Genomic DNA, 18824 nt, shown 5'->3' on the forward strand with positions numbered 1-18824 from the left:
TTGGATGTCTGTTAGTCTTTCTGCAAGAAAATCAATCGTAATTTGGCATTGGTCCTTAAATTTCCTTTGTAGCAAATTCACAAATAACGGTTAGGAGAATGAAGTTCCTGCGCTAGGATTCCCCATTGAAACCTAACCAAGAGCATATAAGCTTCACCTTATATGACAGGTATTCTGTTCTGATATCTACCAATAAATAGTTCATTACTATCTCCATCTGAAGAGCAACTAAAAATGGTAATGGGTGAGCAACGGCAGTCAAAGTGATTCTGGCATCAGCTGTTGGGTGCCTAGAATAGGTTCTATGGTTTTCACTTTGTTTCCAAACTAAGGTTAAGTACAAAATATTTAAAAGCCTATATATATTTCTTCCTATTCAATGCAATTATTGGACTTTTACTTCAGCATTATATTTTTATAGCACATCTTGGAAAATTTTAATTTTTGAAATAAAAAACCATGGCATATAAAGCCATAGTCTCTAGCGTATGGATTAAAAAAGAATTAACAGAGGTGTAGTTTACTTCATTTATTTTTGTTTATGCAGCCTTTATTCAGAGATTACTGCTTGAAGCTCAATTTATTGAGAATAATTTTTGTAAAATTTAACTTGCTTAGTCATTTAGCACATCAGACTGCCCAGTAAATGCTTTGACATATACAGTGTAAATGTCGGTCACCTTATCTCAAGGCATTATTTTTCCTTGCAGGAAAGCAATAAACTGAGCCTTAAATATTACAGTGACAGAGTGAACTCTTGTGGTAATGAAAGGCAATACTTCTTTGTTTTCTGCTTGGCTATGTTGAAAAGCCTTTTGTCTTTACACACAGGTTTCAGACTGAAATCCAGACAGTGTGCAAACAGTTTCCATGTGAGCCATTCAAGTTCTTGGAGCCAACACTGAGGTTGGAGTACCAGGAGGCCCTGGCTATGCTTCGGAAAGCTGGAGTGGAGATGGGTGATGAAGATGACCTCAGGTACGTTTTACCAGGGAGAAGGAAGAGCGCCATCTATTGGCAAGAGGGTACCCGTTCCTGGGATCCTCTGATGCTATTTCTGGATTTAGGAATTGGCTACCGCTGTTCATCTGTGCAGAGAATAGAAAAACATTTAAATCTCTCTATAAAATAACACATCATTCCCCTGTAACAATACAATCTCCACATCCCAAGACATGGATAGATCTTCAGAAAATAAGTTTAAAACAAATTTGGAATTACCAAAGGACTTTCTGAATCAATCAAACCATGAATTATAGAAAACATACATAAACAATCCCAAACTGAACTTTTCAGAAGCAATCCATTTATCTAAATGTTACTGTTTATCTTCTGCAAATTATGAGGAGCTCTGGTAGTTCTTCCTGACTCTAAAGTATAAACATGTTCTGAGTAGATAGCTGATCTTACCTCAGCTCAAGAGTTCAAGAGGACCTGACGTGGCTAATACTTGGACTGGAGTTTAACAGGAAAAAATAGTGCTGTAGAAAGATTTTTTTAAAAAATCAGCAAGCTAGGAATCTAGTATGCTATAAGAAATACACCTGTGAGCGTACTGGTCAGGTTGCCTACGCCCTATTTCAACAAAATCTGAATCCAAGATTTAATTCCCAGTTTGCTATGGTTGAGCTAGTAAATTGCATTAAATGGCATTTTTTAACCATAAACATTTTATCTCACATGTTTTTGGAAGGCACACAATAGAAAATCCAGTAATACCTCAGACACATTCTTACTAAAAGCCAACGTTGTTTACATCTGATTGTTTATTTTCAGTACACCAAGTGAAAAGCTCTTGGGCCGTCTGGTGAAGGAAAAGGTAAAAATTTTTTTAAAAAAATCTGTTTTTAAAAAGCATTTGAGTTTCTTTCTGATGTAAGCTTAAATAACTATACCTTGTCACATAAAATTGTGATTTGTGTATCACAGTATTGGTGTATACTCTTCTTTAGTAGGTTTCATCTCACTGTAGGGTTTTAATTAATTTCTACCATTTCTTTTTCTTTTAAAAAATTATTTTATTAATATCTGCAGTATGACACCGACTTTTATATTCTTGACAAATATCCACTGGCTGTAAGACCTTTCTACACAATGCCTGACCCAGCAAATCCTGTAAGTATGTTTCTCAGTATTGAAAAAATGCTGCAAAATAATGACAAATATGAACACATTGCAAATCTGATGTGGGATTTGTGCCACAAATGTGCCAAAAACATACTGCAAGTTCACAATCTGATATGGGTCATTCGCAAAATGAAAACATCTATTTTTGTATTATACAGTCATTAGTTGTCTTGTGATTCTTTCCTTTGCTTTCCAGTGCATCCTGCCTGCTTACAAATTGATTGATTGAACGATTGATTATGTGTCATCAAGTCATTTTTCAACTCCAAGCAATCACATTGATAGATTTTCTCCATGACAGAATCATTGTAGTGTGTGATATTGTTGAGATAATATAATTGTAGGAAAGGATTGAAAATGTTAACTCTACCATTTGTTCAGTGCAAAAGAAATACTGTTTGAAAGGAGTAGAAAATATGTGATCTCTATCTTGTTTGCCAAGTAAAAGTTCTGTTTTAATTTGTATAATATAAAATATTATTTGAGCTATTAGTAGCTTCAGGTTGATGGTAATATTGTTTGGAATTATTACAGCTGCTTTATTAAATTTTAAAATAAATAATTTACTTTTGAAATATGTCTGAATGAATAATATATAATAGCCCAACCAGTTTCTTCAATTCCTCCTAATAAATTATAAGAGATATGGATACCATCATTTAATAATCTTTTGATCCTGTTTTGAAATTCTTAGCAGATTTTAAGTGTCCAAAGCAAAATCCTTCTAATTGTCTTTCTAATAGCTGTGAAAAATATCTGATGAAAGAAAAATCTATTATGCCAAAGAACCCTTATATCTCATAGATCTGTGATGGCGAACCTATGGCATGCATGCCACAGGTGGCACACAGAGCCCTCTCTAAAGGCATGCAAGCTGTTGCCCCAGCTCAGTTTCATTACGCATGCATGCGTGTCTCTTGCCAGCCAGCTGATTTTCAGGTCTCTGCCATGCATACACAGAGGTGGGCTGCATGCGGAAGACGTGCACGCATGCACGGGGGAAAGGGCAGAAGGGCACTCCCCCCACACCCTGTTTTTGGTCCCAGGAGACTGCAGGTAGGCCTGTTAGGGCCAAAACAGGTCGCCAGGGTGTCGCGCATGTATATGCACGCATTGCATTATGGGTGTGGGGGCACACACACCACTTTCGGCATGCAACGACAAAAATCACTACAAATACCTATGACATCACTGTCATAGGTATTACTACAGCTATCCTTCCTGTTTTGGGGAGAGCGTTATGACAATTATCTATAGACAATTATCCACAAAAAAAAGAATGGCAAAAAAATTGAAAGAATGGGGAAATGCCTAAAACACTTTAAAAAATTAATTTGCATAGATCTCGGGGGGGGGGAGTTTATTATATTCAATGGTATTTAATTCTAACTAGATAAATGGATAGTGTAAAAAAAATGATTTGACTAGAATTCAGCTTTTAGTTGGCAACCGGAAATGCATATTTTACAATTTTATAAAGGGTTTGTTTGTTTGCTAGTTTTTTTTAATCAAATTTAGAAAGTATCCATCTCTCTCCCAATATGAAGTTGAGTTTCCATCAAATGTTTCTTAGCGTCTTGGTTCTTTCTAATTTCCTATTCTTGGTGATTATACCTATGCTGTTTTCATGATAGCTCTGTATAGCTGGTTTGCCATTGGATTTTTTTCCAGGATGTTTTTTCAACTGCCTAATCTTGCCTATAGACAAGAATAGTAACCAAGGTACTCCAGTTTCCGAGATGAGCTAAAGTCTTCTAAGTAATACCACCTGCTGTAATACTTTTATTTTAAGCAGTGGTGAAACCACAAGGCCTTATTTTACATTAGTCACTTGCCAAAGAAGGGTAAATAAATTTTCTATTTTCCCTATCATTTTACCTATTTGGAATGATCTGTTTTTCTCCTCCAGCTATTTGTACAGCTATGCAAATTAAGAGGTAATTTCTGTATATCATGGTATATTGGGTGTCAAACTCGCGGCCCACAGACCAGAAGTGTCACACGCTGGCCATCCCCACCTCCAATTTAGCAAAAAGGGGAAAGTTGTGATACATCACGTGGCGATGTGTTGTGAGTTTGACACCCCTGTGGTATATCTTCTCAATATTATATATAAAATTGTCTCCTGGCTTTCTTGAACCTATAACAAAATTGTGGTATGTTAACTTTAAATTTTAAAATTAATTTGAAGAAATAGTACAAGAAAAAGGATCATACTGAGTCTCACTGGGTGGTAGTATTAGTAAGAAATACAGTGCTAGGCTGTGTTTTATTCAATAGCTTCTGAGTACATTGATTTAAGCAGGCAGAACCTTTTAGATGCTAAAAATTACATCATCTTGTTTGGAAAAGAGGTTTAGAAAAAGCTTTTTCCTCAAAAGTTAAACAGGGACCCAAGAATGTCCTCCGTGAACTTGAAATAATTCAGTACAAGAAGAGGGTCTTGTCTCTGCCTCTGGTACATAGATTGGTTTCCGGATAATCTTCACAGAATAAAGTAGTCTATTGAGTTTTTATTTTTTCCTTCATATGTGGTATTTTCAAAACTGAAAGAAATAAAATTAAAGAATGAAAGTCTTTTCTTTCTAGTCAGAATCCTACGGGCTAAACATAAATCTTATGATCAGAAAAGAAAGACGAAATGAAACAAAACAAATAACCACCATTTTAGTATAGTTATACTACAGCAGCAGTTCTGAAAACTGCACACAAGGGAAAGAGAAAAGTGTTCTTTCTCATGGAGACCATGATGGCAGGATGCAATCATAGTTGGAGCAGGCAGATGCTGCCTCAAGCAGCATTTTTCTCCTAGCAGATATTCCTCTTACATTGCTCATTGTGGTCAGTGCCTTTATCCTATGTCATTTATTTTCTATAGATTGCAGTTTTGAAGCATATTTAAGTATTGGTTACTAAGTCACATATTCCCTTCCCTCCCCCCCTCCCCAGATAACCTCCAACTCCTACGATATGTTCATGAGAGGAGAAGAGATTCTGTCTGGGGCACAGAGAATTCATGATCCAGAGCTGTTGACTGAGAGAGCCTTACATCATGGCATTGGTAATTCCTAAGGTCTATTAGTTAAATAAATCATTTCTAACAAAGGTACCCCTTTATTAGAGGAGTCTGGTATATCTTATTTTCATAGGATCCTTGTGACTGCAAAAAGATAATTCTGTATTTTTAGTTCAGGATTTCTCAAGCTTTAGCAATTTGAACATGCGTGGACTTCATTTGACACAACTAGAATTTTTACTTTTATATTATCTGTATTTTAAAAGTTGGGCCGCATCATTATTTGAGTAGCATGTCAAATAACAAATAGAACAGGGTTAGAACTCAAAATAGGACAAATGGGCGTGGAGTTGGAATTTTTACAGATAATTGTTGCCTCTTAGAATATCCTTTTCCCTGCAAAGAAAGTCAAATATTTGATTGTCTAATGGAAAGTAAAAAGTACATAGCATTTCAAATAATAAAAGCTGTTGTGTGGAATTTTTCTTAATTTTTTTAAAATAAATTTTATAAATTTCTTACGTATTTACTCAATACTGTAGGCAGGCCATCTGGCTCGCTAACATAGTAAATATACCTACAGAAAATAATTAAAAGTAATTACAAAATCATTATTAAAACTAGTTGAGAAAAGGGAAAATACAAAATCTGAGAGAGGGTACTGTACATTTTGGACTTTTACAAGGCATTCCATGTATATCTTACTTTTAGACAGCTAAAAATCAATATATTTTAAGGCTAGGAAAAAGGCCATTGTGCATAGCACTAGCTATCTCTGGCCAACTCAAACAAAAACTACTACATTAGCCAAACTGCCTTGCCTTTTGGCAGCAAAATAGCAAGTGTACAAAGATGAGAAACTAATACAAGCTAAGAAAAATTATGAGTAAAATGAGAAAAAATTTAAAAAGTGCAAAAAGGAAAATATGTTAAAGAAAAAATGATAAATAAATAAGTTCCCTCTTCATCAGTACAATGTCAATAGCTTTTCATCTTCTCTTACAACAAAGCACTTTTCTTCCCATGTCTCATCTCTTACATAAACAAATAAAACTTCTTCATTTACTTCTAATCAGAAAAAGTCCATTAACAACTTAAAAGCTTTCTAGCCTGATGCCTTAATCTCTAAACCAAAATAGATGTCTAACAATGGATAGTCATGTTAAATTAATGCAAAAACGTGTATTGGAACGTTGTGAAGAGCTGAAACATTGGTTAATATTGGTGCTCTCCTCTATATTGAATACTTTTTCCATGATGCTAATTAGAATTTGGCTGAGCTGAAATACAATTTTTCCTTTTCAGATTTAGAGAAAATTAAGTCTTATATCGATTCATTTCGTTTTGGTGCACCTCCCCATGCAGGTGGCGGCATAGGTAATGTAGTTTATATTCATGATATTATATTTTCACTTTGGTCTCTGTTCAGATTATTTTAATTCCAGTCCATTTATCTCTGAGGATAGTTTTTTTTTTAATGTTGTAAATCTTCTTTTCTTTTTTTCTTATGAACCAGTTATCAAAGAAGTAATGAAATGATAGTGAAAGATCCTTAATCACAAAAGAAATCATAACACTTATTTGCCATGTTCCTCTTTCTATTTCATCTAGCAGGGCATAGAATAATGAGGGAAAGAAACAATTGCTGTTTGATTGGGGATCTATTTCTATGTTTCATATTACTAATGTAATAAAAATAATTGCTATTATCCCACCCACCATCTTTTTTTTACTATGAAATTAATTTTATATATTATAAAAAATGTAATCCAGTTTTTCCCTTAATTGCAATTGTATGGAAGACTAAGTATATCTGAATACGTCACAGAAAGCACTGCATCACCCTGCCAATATTCTCTTTCAATTCCACTATTGCTGATTTTTGTCTCAGACCTTTGCTAGATTGCACTTGGCAGTGACAGCTGGAGAAAACTATTTGGTACTGACTTTGGTTTATCACAAATATCCCAGCAAGTTTGTTCTCGTTTGTGAATAGTTCAATATATGTTGTACATATAATTAGATTGGATTTAATTTTGACAGGCTTGGAAAGAGTCACCATGTTGTATCTTGGGTTGAGCAATGTCCGGCAGACGTCCATGTTTCCCCGTGATCCAAAGCGTCTCACACCTTAAGAAGACTACAACTAATGTTGCTTCCAACAATCCAGCATAAATCAATATGCAGTGGGAGGATATCTCATCTACTCAAGTGCCACAATAATATTCATTCAACTCATTACTAATGTTTAAATTCAGCTACTTTAACTGATCTGGAGTGCTACAGAAAATGTCATAACTTTTTAAGACAATAATAAATCAAAGCACTACAGTATTGCCTTGTAGGTAAGCAAATTTCTAAAAAAAAGCCTCAAATTTTAATAAAATTCATAGTTTTGCATAGTTTGTTTCAACATATGACAGCAAGGTAATAAAATCTCAGATTAGATTTTTGTCAATACAGTGCGGAAAGTAAATTGAGCAAGAATTTTCTTGAGAAGCAACTGGAAAGAGTGAACAGTTTCATCTTACTAAAATGAAAAAGATTGCAATAAAACTTCTAACAATTCTATGTGTCAATTTTTTCATTTTGTAGGAGAAATATATTCTGAAATAGTACCTCATGCTAAAATTATGCCAGCTTTATTTACATAGGGCATTGCCACGAATTAATACTTCTATTGCAAAAATGTACTTATAAAATGTCTGTTTAAAGCTAAATCTAGCAGTACACAATCAGACTTATTCTTGTACATTAGAACTTCTACTTGCTTCCCCAACTATTTTGTGCATCCCTAGATTTTTCCAAAGGATCCTGGAATAGATTTGATGGTACAGGTGGGAGCAACTCACTATTGATACTGAGTTAAATAAATTGTAATAAATCTATGATGAAATGAAAGTTTTAAAAAACACATGACTTCAAATATTAAGACCTGTGAACTTAACCAAGCAAGTTAATTTTGTTTAGTAGACCAGTTCTATACATACACACGAACATATACAGATAGTCCTCATATAGCAACCACAGATGGGACCAGGAACATGGTCATTAACTGAAGTGGTTGCTGAGTGAAATTGTGACTGTGTTTACAATCTTACTACCTGCAAATGTCAGTAAAACAGTAACAGATTTGGAAGGGACCTTGAAGGTCATCTAGATTCTAGTCCCTGCTCACACAGAAGACCTGTACTATTTCTGACAAATGTCCGTCCAGTCTCTTCTTAAAAGCCTCCAGTGATGGGGCACCCACAGCTTCCAAAAGCAATTTGTTCCACTGGTTTATTGTTCTCTTATTGTTAAGATTTTCTCATTCGTTCTAGATTACTTCTCTCCTTGATTAGTTTCAATCCATTATTGTTTGTCTTGCCTTCAGGTGCGTTGGTAAATAAGTGGAGCCCCGCTTCCTAGTGGCAGCCGTTCAAGTATTGGAAGACTGCTATCAGGTCACTCCTGGTCCTTTTCACTAGACTAGGTATCAGAGATGGTATTCAGCAGGTTCTGACCAGTTCTGGAGAACCAATAGTGGAAATTTTGAGTAGTTCGGAGAACCGGTAAATACCACTTCTGACTGGCTCCATCTATTCTCTGCCTCCCGAATCCCAGCTGATCAGGAGGAAATGGGGATTTTGTAGAGTAGGGAGGGAATGGAGATATTACAGTATCCTTCCCTTGCCACACCTACCAAGCCCATAGAACCAGTAGTAAAAAAAAATTGAATCCCACCCTGCTCGGTATGCCCTGTTCCTGCAATCGTTCTTTGTATGTTATAGCTTCTAAGACCCTAATCATTTTTGTTGCTCTTCTCTGACCTTTCCAAAAAAAATCAGGGTTGCCAGGGTTGGACTGTATATGCCCAGCTTGATCATTTTTTGTCCACTAAAAATTGTCAATAAATAAGTCACTAAATGAGGACTATCTGTAAATGCTTGCTTCCCTATCTGTGTTTATGTTACTAAGTGGAATATAAAAATAATAATTTATCTCAGATTTATTCCTAGTAATCTTACATTCAGTTAATCCAATTAGAATCAAATACAATTTACCTTTCCCCAATTACATCTAATATTTGTGGATAAACTTCTTTTCTCAATCTTACTTTTTGACTAATTCCTCACCGAATCAAAAAGAGGTATCAAGTAGGGTACTTTTTTTAAAAAAATATCAACCCTTCATCCTCTATTCTAGTACTTTTATCAGTGGATGCAGAGGTTTAGGGAGTGCTTATCAAAATTTCAATTAAATTGGATGGGATCGATATACTTCAGAAGATTTCAGCAGGTTACAGAAATGGTCTGAAAGTAACCAAAAGACAATTGCAATGTTTTCCACTTAAAAAACAAAAAAAATGCATTTATAACATGGCAAGAGGGGGGACGGAAGATCTTCAAAGTTGATTGTGGGTTAATGATTATGACTGGTGAAGGAGCTGATAATAGTTTTTGTTTCTTTCATGGGTGCTACGATTGGACCTTGTGTTATTTGGATAGGGCCCCATCTTAGTATTTTCGGTGCTTGCATGGATTGTTAGTATAAATTACAAATTGATAGAGCCAGAAGCACAACACAACTATAAGAAGAACAAATGTAATTTTAGGTTTAATCAATGTAAATGTACTTTTAAAATCTTGGAACTAGTTCATGTGTTCCTTGTGGCCTTGGTTAGGTCCCAATTCTGGGAATAATGCAATAAGAAGGATTGAGGGAAGAGCAACAACAAAAAATGAGATTAGAAATGAGATCCTACAAAGAGAGGCTGATGGAGCTGGGTATGTTTTGTTTTGAGCAAAGGCTGAAGCACATGAATCTTCACATCTCAGAAGCTGTCAAATGGAAATAAATTCATGAGAGCCAGTTTGGTCTAGTGGTTAAGGCATACAGCTAGAAACTAGGATACTGCATTCTAGTGCTGCCTTGGTGACTGTGGGACAAACACTCTTTCTTATCCCTGATAAGAAGGTAATGGCAAGTCACTACTGAAGTCTTGCTAAGAAAACTGAAGTAGTAAATCAAGACCTTCCTCATTCTAGATTGCATGAATAATGGATTTAAGTTACAAAAAGGCAGATTCCAATTGAACATTAGAATAAAAATTGCCAAAAGAGCAATTCAACGGTGGATCCAATTACCCAGAAAGATCAACTCCACTGGATATGTTCAAGTAAAGGTTAGATAATAGCATGTGTAGATCTATCTCCGTGTACCTGAGATTGAAATCTCAAACACATCGTTTCTATTTTATGGAGTGCTTCTGTAATACATAAGACTAAATTCACTGGGTGGCCCTGGAACCTGAGAAGAAATTGCCAAAAGCAGGATATCTTGACCACAGTTAGTATCTGAGGTTTGTTATTGGTAATTTGTCATCCTGGGAACAGTTTTCTTTCAAATTCAGAAAAGAAATCTGGGATTACTGTCTTTCAGCTTCTAAACAGAAAAATTGGAAGCTAGAACAACTACTTAATGGGACTATTCTAGCCATGCTCGGCTTTTTCTTCCATTCCTTTGCAAGTGCTGAGTAAGTGAAACAGGTAACGCAGTTTGGGGAAAGGAATGGTAAAACTAGTACTAACGCTGATTAGAACACCCTGGGTTTTACCATTTTTACTGCAAAACTGCTTAACCCTGCAAAGATGGCTTGGACACTAGCCAAGATAGCTGCACTCCAGTAAGCAGTCCTCTGAGCATCTGTTTAGGGCTAGATCACTTGGGAAATCACGTACCCATGGACCGGGGCAGGCTCACCTAAGCATGTCATGCAAACATCCTATATTGGAACACGCTGTACATACTTAATCATTCTGCAACTTTTTCTCAAAATAAGCAAAAAAAAAACTGTTACAGGCACTAATCCCAATAGAAAATATGTTTAAAGATTTATCGTAAACATAGCAAGTTTGTAAGGCAAATTTGTTGACTCGTCTGTGATGTCGACAACATAATTCTACCTAAAGCAGCACCTAAATGAGATTTTGAAAAGTTAGTTTCTAAATGCAGTTTTCATAATTTCCTGAATATTTGCAACTAGTAATATGGGGCAGGTTTGATATTGGGAACATAGGCAGCTGAGACCATCCAGACCTGAGATTTTCAAAATGTTCAGTTTAAGCAATTTGTTAGTTTAAAAAAAAATCAGAATCTCTATTCAAGAGACAGCACAATAATAGCAAATTAGCTGTGTTAGAATGAATTATGGTACTTTCTAATTCCTCACAGCACCCCATCAAACAATTTGAAAAATCCTGCTCTATGCCTTTGGAACTTCAATTGCCATCTCCAGAGTTTCTAGGTGGCACTGTCATGGCACAAAAGGAAACAAATTTTATTTATGTATCACATTTATATGCCACCCATTTCCCCGATAAGGCAACTCTGGTCCACAGTACAAAAGGAGGAGAGAAGGAATGCAACTAGGGTGGCCAACTGTCCAGATGAATGGTGCAACTGTGTTTCTTGATTAATTGCCACACAGCTCAATGGTATGTACTCCTAAGTAGTTATGCATATGATGCTGCCTTTGGCTGGAACTTTTGGGGATGGACAAATGCATATTCTGCCATAGGGAATCACTCTTGCAGAATTAGAAAAGTTTGCCAGAGTTTGGGGGTAGACAGGGAATCAGATTTTGTCTGGGTGCACATTGTGAGGGAATAGCAGTTAGCTACCCCATGCATGGAGCATAGTTGCAAATTCTGGTGATGTCCAGCCAATGAGAGGAACTATAACACGGTAAGAACAGATGATTCAGTGCATTTGAAGGTGACTCCCCCCCCCCCATAAAGCTTTGCCAAGAATATTGGGCTTTCCCATCCTCCCTCTGCCTCCCACCCTTAATCTCTTGTGGAATCCATTCATGTCTTTGAAGCTATGGTTCTGGAAGCCAGTTTGAAAAAGGCCCATTTAGACTATCATGGTCAATACTGGTTACAATTGACCACAATTTTGCCTGCCATCCCTGGAGATGCCAGGGGGGTTAAACCCAGGACTTTCTACCCACAAAACACCCAGGTCTGCAATTTGGGAATACTCCAGATTCAGTAAAAAGCAATGTACTGACTGTAACAGTTCCTGGAGAGGCCATGCTCCTTGTTTACACACCATTTCATCAATTGTGGATAGTTTTTTCCCCCCACAAAGGTGCCTTTTTAAAAGGCTTAGACAGCTTAAACAGTTCCAGAATGCTGGAGCCAAAGCAGGGCCTGTTAATCTGAGTGTGCTAATTGTTTGCTAAATGCAGCAGCTTAATTGGCCCCCATTCGGTCCCTGAGCATAATTCAAAGTTGTAATTAAGATATCTAAAGACATGGCAAAGTGCAAAGCTATGCAGAGGCTGCTGAATTTGCTGTTTTAAAAACCTATCTAATGGCCTTTAGTTTTCCCACATGGACTGGTACCTGTATTAGAATTTAGTAAAGGGAAATACCCAAAGGTGCTTTTTCAAGAGGCAACTAGACTTCCTTGTTTTTCTTTGGACATTTCACTTCTCATCCAAGAAGCTTCTTCAGCTCTGATTGCATGGAGGGGAATGGAAAGATTTATACTCCTTGCAGATAGCTGGTCATTTGCATTCTTTTAGCGAGTCATTAAGGCCACCTGGAGTTTTTATCTGTGTCCTCAGGATCACTTGAGTAGTGCAAATGGGTGTGAAGCCTTCTTGGAACTGCTGAAAGGACTGTGTTGTAGATTGGAAATAAATGATGCCATATCCCTCCCCCTCTGTTGAGAGGGCTGTGCAATTTTGACATGGATGGCCTCTTTGACCCTCTTTCAAACTTGAGGTCCTTCCATTCCTCTCTATCCAGTCAGAGCTGATGAAGCTTCTTGGATGAGAAGGAAAATGTTTTCAAAGAAAAACAAGAAAGCCCAGTTGCCTCTTTAAAAAGCACCTTTGGGACAACTATGATCTAGATGAGTGAGACTTGCCATAGACATTTAGTAAAGGGAAAGACTTTGGTCTTGCATGTAAACCAACAAAACTGTATTTTCTGGAAAACATGGTGCCGGCTGTTCTATGGAAGACATTTTAATGTTTTTCAGTTGTCCCCTTGAACCTATGGGCAGCTCTTACATAAACAAATGGACTGTGTATAATAAATCACAGGCTCCAGATCAATGCCAGGCATATCTATGGTAGTTATCATTTTTTAATTTTGCTGATAACGACTCCTATGATGATTTCAGTCTCCTAAAGGAGATGATACTTCCATATCAAAGGAGTAACATATCAAAGTACAGCTGATTTACATCCCTTAAACTACTTTATCTTCATTTTGCAGCAAAGGAGAGATAACAAGAGTGAAAGATAGTGGCAGCAAAGTACAGATTTTTAAAATAATTGCAATATCAAGGGCTTTTTCTGCTCATTTACCCCTTGCTTATGGCTTTAAATAATACTTTGCTCCATTTAGCTACCAATTTATTGCTCCCATTGCAGCCTCAGCATATTCCCTATCTGAGTGGATGTCCCTTGCTGTACATCCATCCTCATCTTCAAGGATAAACTCATTAGTTGTGCAGCTCTGACAGCTTTTAATCCAGCTTCAACAGGAAATTACTGTCAATTATTCTATGTCTTGCTTTTTTGACTTTTCTCTTTTACCAATTCTCCAGTTCAAAATAATATACTTAACTTGCACTAATAAATATATCTACTAAAACAAAATGGTGAAAAAATATAAAAATTGACATTCAAAAGCTTAACGGGGAAATCCAATTTAAACTGATAAAGGAAGTCTGGCAAAAGGCCAGAGTCACCAGTGAGATTAAATTTATATGCTTTTCATTGGTGAGATGAAAAGCATATAAATTTAATTGATTATTGCCAACTTTTCAGATGATATTTTGATCAAGTCCAAATATTCAGAAGGTTTGATCTGGGATAATATATATATTGTAAATCAGAAGATGAACAAATTCAGGAGACGAAACTTATTGGTGTCAGGAAAAAAAATACTGGAACAATTCTATTTGGGTTCTTTGCTCAGAAACATTCAAATGTTATGTTTTACTGCACAGTACCATGTTGTGTAAACTCAGTTCTCATGATTTATAGTTTACTTATGGAGCCTTGTACAAAAGCAGAAAACCATATATAGAAAATCAAGACCAGTTTAATCATGGCAAAGACAGGACAACTACATCATTTCTGGTAATTCAACCACCACCAACACTGGTATGCCTGATTGATGACTGTACCCACTTTTTAAATTCATTATTGTTGTATTTTTTGTGTTTTAACTGACCTATGTGGGGAATGTATGGATGAGTGGCCGTGTTTGTGTGGGAGGATGATTGATTCGATGGACCTGTCGGGAAACGCGGGGGCTATCGGGGTGGGTAGAGGGACCACGGACACGGGAGTGGGCCGGAGCATTACGGTCTTAACAGGGAGGGGCAGATATGGCGGGGACTTTAGGGCGGGCCATTACCGGGGAAGGAGGGCTCGCTACGTCACAGAGATCCCCCCCTTCCGGCCCTATGAGTCCCACTCCAAGGCCAGATGGCGCGAGTAATCAGGACCCTGGTCTCAGGCTGCTGTCGCTAAATGCCAGGTCTGTAGTTCATAAGGCTCCCCTCGTTCGGGACTTAATTTTAGACGAGAGGGCAGACCTGGCATGTATTACTGAAACCTGGCTGGGCCCGGAGGGAGGAGTCCCCCTCGTAGAAATGTGCCCAGACGGTTTTCAGGTGCTTCATTAGCCGCGACTCAAGGAAAGGGGTGGGGGTGTGGCCATTGTTATCCGAGAGTCTCTAGTACCTCGTAGGATCCCTGCTCCGGAGCTTGTCGGGTGTGAGTCCCTGCTGGTGAAGTTGGACCTCAAGGGTCAAGTGGGCCTGCTGTTAACGTACCTGCCTCCCAACAGCGTTGCGGCAGCCCTCCCCTCGCTCCTCGAGTTGGTAGCCGAGCTGGCAATTGAGTTTCCCAGGCTTATGGTTCTGGGGGATTTCAACTTGCCTTTGCTCGGCGAACACTCTGATGGAGCGCAGGAGTTCATGGCTTCCATGACAGCCATGGGCTTGACCCAAGTAATCCGGGGCCCAACTCACTCGGCGGGTCACATGCTCGACCTCGTATTTCTCTCGGAGCAGTGGAGTTGTGATCTTGGTCTGAGGGGTAGCGAGATCTTACCCCTGTCATGGTCGGACCACTACCTACTGAGGCTTGACTTTCGGAGACCAAACCCCCACTGTAGGGAGGAGGAACCGATTAGGTGGTTCCACCCCAGGCGACTTATGGACCCGTTGGGCTTTCAGACAGAGCTTGGAGTTATTCCTGATACCCTCGTCCGCAGTCCGGCGGAGACTCTGGTTGCTGCCTGGAACTCAGCAGCGACAGAGGCTCTTAACCGGATTGCGCCTTTACGGCTGATCTGAGGCAGTGGATCCAGGAGGGCCCCTTGGTTTACTGAGGAACTCCGGGAGATGAGGCGCCGAAAGAGACGCCTAGAGCAACGATGGAGATCCAGTAAGTCCGAGTCAGACCGAGCACTTCTAACATCCAGCATCAGAGCTTACATCCGGGCAATTAGGACGACAAAAAGAACATACATTGCCTCTCTGATTGCTTCCGCTGAGTCGCGCCCAGCCGCCTTGTTCAGGATAACCCGTTCCCTCCTAAATAGGAGGGATACGAGCGATCCTTTGCAAGGCAGAGCTGAGGACTACGTCCAATTCCTCACGGATAAAGTTGCTTGGCTTCGGGCGGACCTGGACTCCAATTCCGCAGAACCAGCTGAGGCACCAGGGGATAATCTGGTAGGACATCACTGGATTGATTTTCAAGCTGTTACCCCTGAGGACGTGGACAAGGCCATGGGAGCTGTAAGTGCCTCCACATGTGTACTGGACCCGTGCCCCTCCTGGCTGGTTGCTAACAGCAGGGAGGTGACACGGGGCTGGATCCAGGCGGTCGTTGCCGCCTCCCTTCGGGAAGGGGTCTTTCCCCCCGCACTAAAGGCAGCGGTGGTGAGACCCCTCCTGAAGAAGCCATCTTTGGATCCAGCCATCCTAAACAACTATCGTCCAGTCTCCAACCTCCCCTTTGTGGGGAAGGTTGTTGAGAAGGTGGTAGCCTTTCAGCTCCAGCGGTCCTTGGAGGAAACCGATTATCTAGATCCCTTCCAGTCGGGTTTTAGGCCTGGCTACAGCACGGAAACCGCTTTGGTCGCATTGATCGATGATCTCTGGAGAGCCAGGGATGGAGGTCATGCCTCCATCCTAGTGCTCCTTGACCTCTCTGCGGCTTTCGATACCATCGACCATGGTATCCTTCTGAGACGACTGCGGGAGGTGGGGGTGGGAGGCACTGTTCTACGGTGGTTCTCTTCTTACCTCTCGGACAGGTCGCAGTCGATGTTGGTCGGAGGGCAGAGATCGACCCCTAGGCCCCTAACGTTTGGGGTGCCGCAGGGTTCGGTCCTGTCCCCCCTCCTATTTAATATCTATATGAAACCGCTGGGTGAGATCATTCGACGGCACGGGATAAAATACCACCAGTATGCGGACGATACGCAGCTGTATCTGTCTGCCCCGTGCCAACTCAATGAAGCGATTGACGTGATGTGCCAGGGCCTCGAGGCTGTTAGGGACTGGATGGGGGTTAACAAGCTTGTACTCAATCCAGATAAGACCGTGTGGCTGCTGTGCTTCCCTCCTACTAATTGGCTAAGTGTTCCATCTCTCAGGCTGGGGGGGTCAAACAGTACGCCCCTCAGACAGGGTCCGCAACTTGGGAGTCCTCCTGGACCCACAGCTGACTTTTGAACACCACTTGTCAGCTGTGACCAGGGGGGCATTTGCCCAGGTTCGCCTGGTGCACCAGTTGCGTCCCTACCTGAACCGGGAGGCTCTCACAACAGTCACTCGCGCCCTTGTGACCTCCAGACTGGACTACTGCAACGTGCTCTACATGGGGCAGCCCTTGAAGAGTATTCGGCGACTTCAGCTTGTCCAGAATGCAGCTGCGCGAGCGATTGTGGGTGCACCTCGGTTCACCCACATAACACCTATCCTCCGCGAGCTGCACTGGCTGCCTATTGGTCTCCGGATATGCTTCAAGGCGCTAGTCGTCACTTATAAAGCCCTTCATGGTATTGGACCTGGGTACTTGAGAGACCGCCTACTGCCAATTACCTCCACTAGACCAATTAGATCCCACAGACTAGGCCTCCTCCGAATTCCATCCGCCGGCCAGTGTCGACTGGCGACTACCTGGAGGAGAGCCTTCTCTGTGGCTGCTCCGACCCTCTGGAACGAACTCCCCGTGGAGATTCGTACCCTCACCACCCTCCAGGCCTTCCGCATAGCCCTTAAAACCTGGCTATTCCGACAGGCCTGGGGCTAAAGATTCGCTGCCCCTATTTCGAATGGTATGATTGTTGTGCTTTTTAACTATGTATAGTTTTGTGTTCTTGTTAAATTGTTTGTCTCCCCCCCTTCCCTTTTTGAGTTGTGAGCCGCCCTGAGTCCCCTTAGGGAAAAGGGCGGCATACAAATGAAATAAAATTCTAAACTCTAAACACTGCTATCTTGCTATCATTTTGAAACCAGATGAAAACTTACTCAGACATTTTAAACTGTTTGTTTACTATGAAATCTATTTGTTTTCTATTTGTTCCAATTACAAATGTTATACAGGTGGATCTTAACTTACAAGTGTTTGTTATTGGAAAAAGTGACATGGCCATTTTTCAGTTATGACCATTGCACTATCGCTGTGGTCACATGATCAAAATTTGGATGCTTGGCAACTAGTTCAAATTTGTGACAATTGTTGTGTCCCAAGATCATGTGAACAGTTTTTGCAACCTTCTGACAAGCAAAGTCAAGGAGAAAGCCAGATTCACTTAACAACTGGGTTACTAACTTAACTGCAATGATTCACTTAACAACTGTGAATACAAAGGTCATAAAATGGGGGAAAATCCACTTAACAAAAATCTCACTTAACAACATAAATTTTGGGCTCAATTGTGATAAGACGAGGACTACCTGTCTTAGGTTGTCATGTTTTCATTCTCTGAGATAAGACAGTAGATCTGAATCCATCTGCAACGTATCCATCAACTTTTTAAAAAAATCTTTTTTAAAAAATGCTGAGGGTTAACAAAAGATCAAAATGAAACCCCCAAATTCCAAATCTCCAAGTTAGCAAAAAATTAGTAAAGTGGTAATGTAAAACATTAGAACTGCAGTAACTACCTGGAAACCCCAGACAAGATACGCAGAAAACATTCCTTCTTTGTTGTCAACTAAGTCATCCGTATTCTGCGACGTCTGGCTCTATAATTATATGCATCTAAGTTATTTGAGATTTGATTCTTTAAAATAAAAGACATGCTGGGTTTAATCGAGTTTAATCGAACACTTATGAGGAAAAGAAGAGCATTGAAGGACATCTTTCCCCTTTTCTGTTTCTACAGGGGAGATCGGCATCCTGCAAGCAAACCACTTTTCTCTCCCAATCTCTCTTGCTTGTTCCTGCAAGAGCAACGTCGCTTACTTCTGGAAAGTCACTTGTAAGACTTGCATTGTGTGGTGTATTCCCCTCTCTTTCCTCCAAAGTTGACTTAACACTTCCGCAATCAAGTATGCAACGATCGTATTTGGAGGTGGTTTTTAACCAAGGCTTAATCCCTCCCATTTTCGGTTTTCTGACTCCCAGACTGCCCTTGCAACGCCG

At 39.7% G+C, this 18824-nt stretch overlaps 1 protein-coding gene and 1 long non-coding RNA gene across 3 annotated transcripts in view; one reads left to right on the plus strand and one right to left on the minus strand.

Moving 5' to 3' along the window:
• Positions 1 to 7711, plus strand: part of DARS1 (aspartyl-tRNA synthetase 1) — a 52234-nt gene extending 44523 nt beyond the window's left edge. The window contains exons 11-16 of the mRNA XM_014055043.2: positions 832 to 978; positions 1777 to 1819; positions 2035 to 2115; positions 5077 to 5188; positions 6449 to 6520; positions 7187 to 7711. Of these exons, the coding sequence (XP_013910518.1) occupies positions 832 to 978; positions 1777 to 1819; positions 2035 to 2115; positions 5077 to 5188; positions 6449 to 6520; positions 7187 to 7278 (547 nt within the window). The 3' untranslated portion in view covers positions 7279 to 7711. The remainder of the gene's footprint in view (positions 1 to 831; positions 979 to 1776; positions 1820 to 2034; positions 2116 to 5076; positions 5189 to 6448; positions 6521 to 7186) is intronic.
• LOC148049386 (uncharacterized) lies at positions 517 to 18428 on the minus strand. Of its 2 annotated transcripts, none has more exons than XR_015696085.1 (2): positions 18344 to 18428; positions 517 to 1088 (listed from the first exon to the last, which is right to left on the minus strand). It is a non-coding gene; the product is annotated as an uncharacterized LOC148049386 (long non-coding RNA). The 2 variants fall into 2 exon arrangements; XR_015696087.1 differs by lacking the exon at positions 18344 to 18428 and adding an exon at positions 1720 to 1804.
• Between the last annotated feature and the right edge of the window lie 396 nt (positions 18429 to 18824).

The sequence above is a fragment of the Thamnophis sirtalis genome, unplaced genomic scaffold (genome assembly GCF_051295495.1).
Source record: "Thamnophis sirtalis isolate CommonGarterSnake01/CBP01778 unplaced genomic scaffold, rThaSir2_p1.2 scaffold_1, whole genome shotgun sequence".
Classification (NCBI taxonomy): Eukaryota; Metazoa; Chordata; class Lepidosauria; order Squamata; family Natricidae; genus Thamnophis; species Thamnophis sirtalis.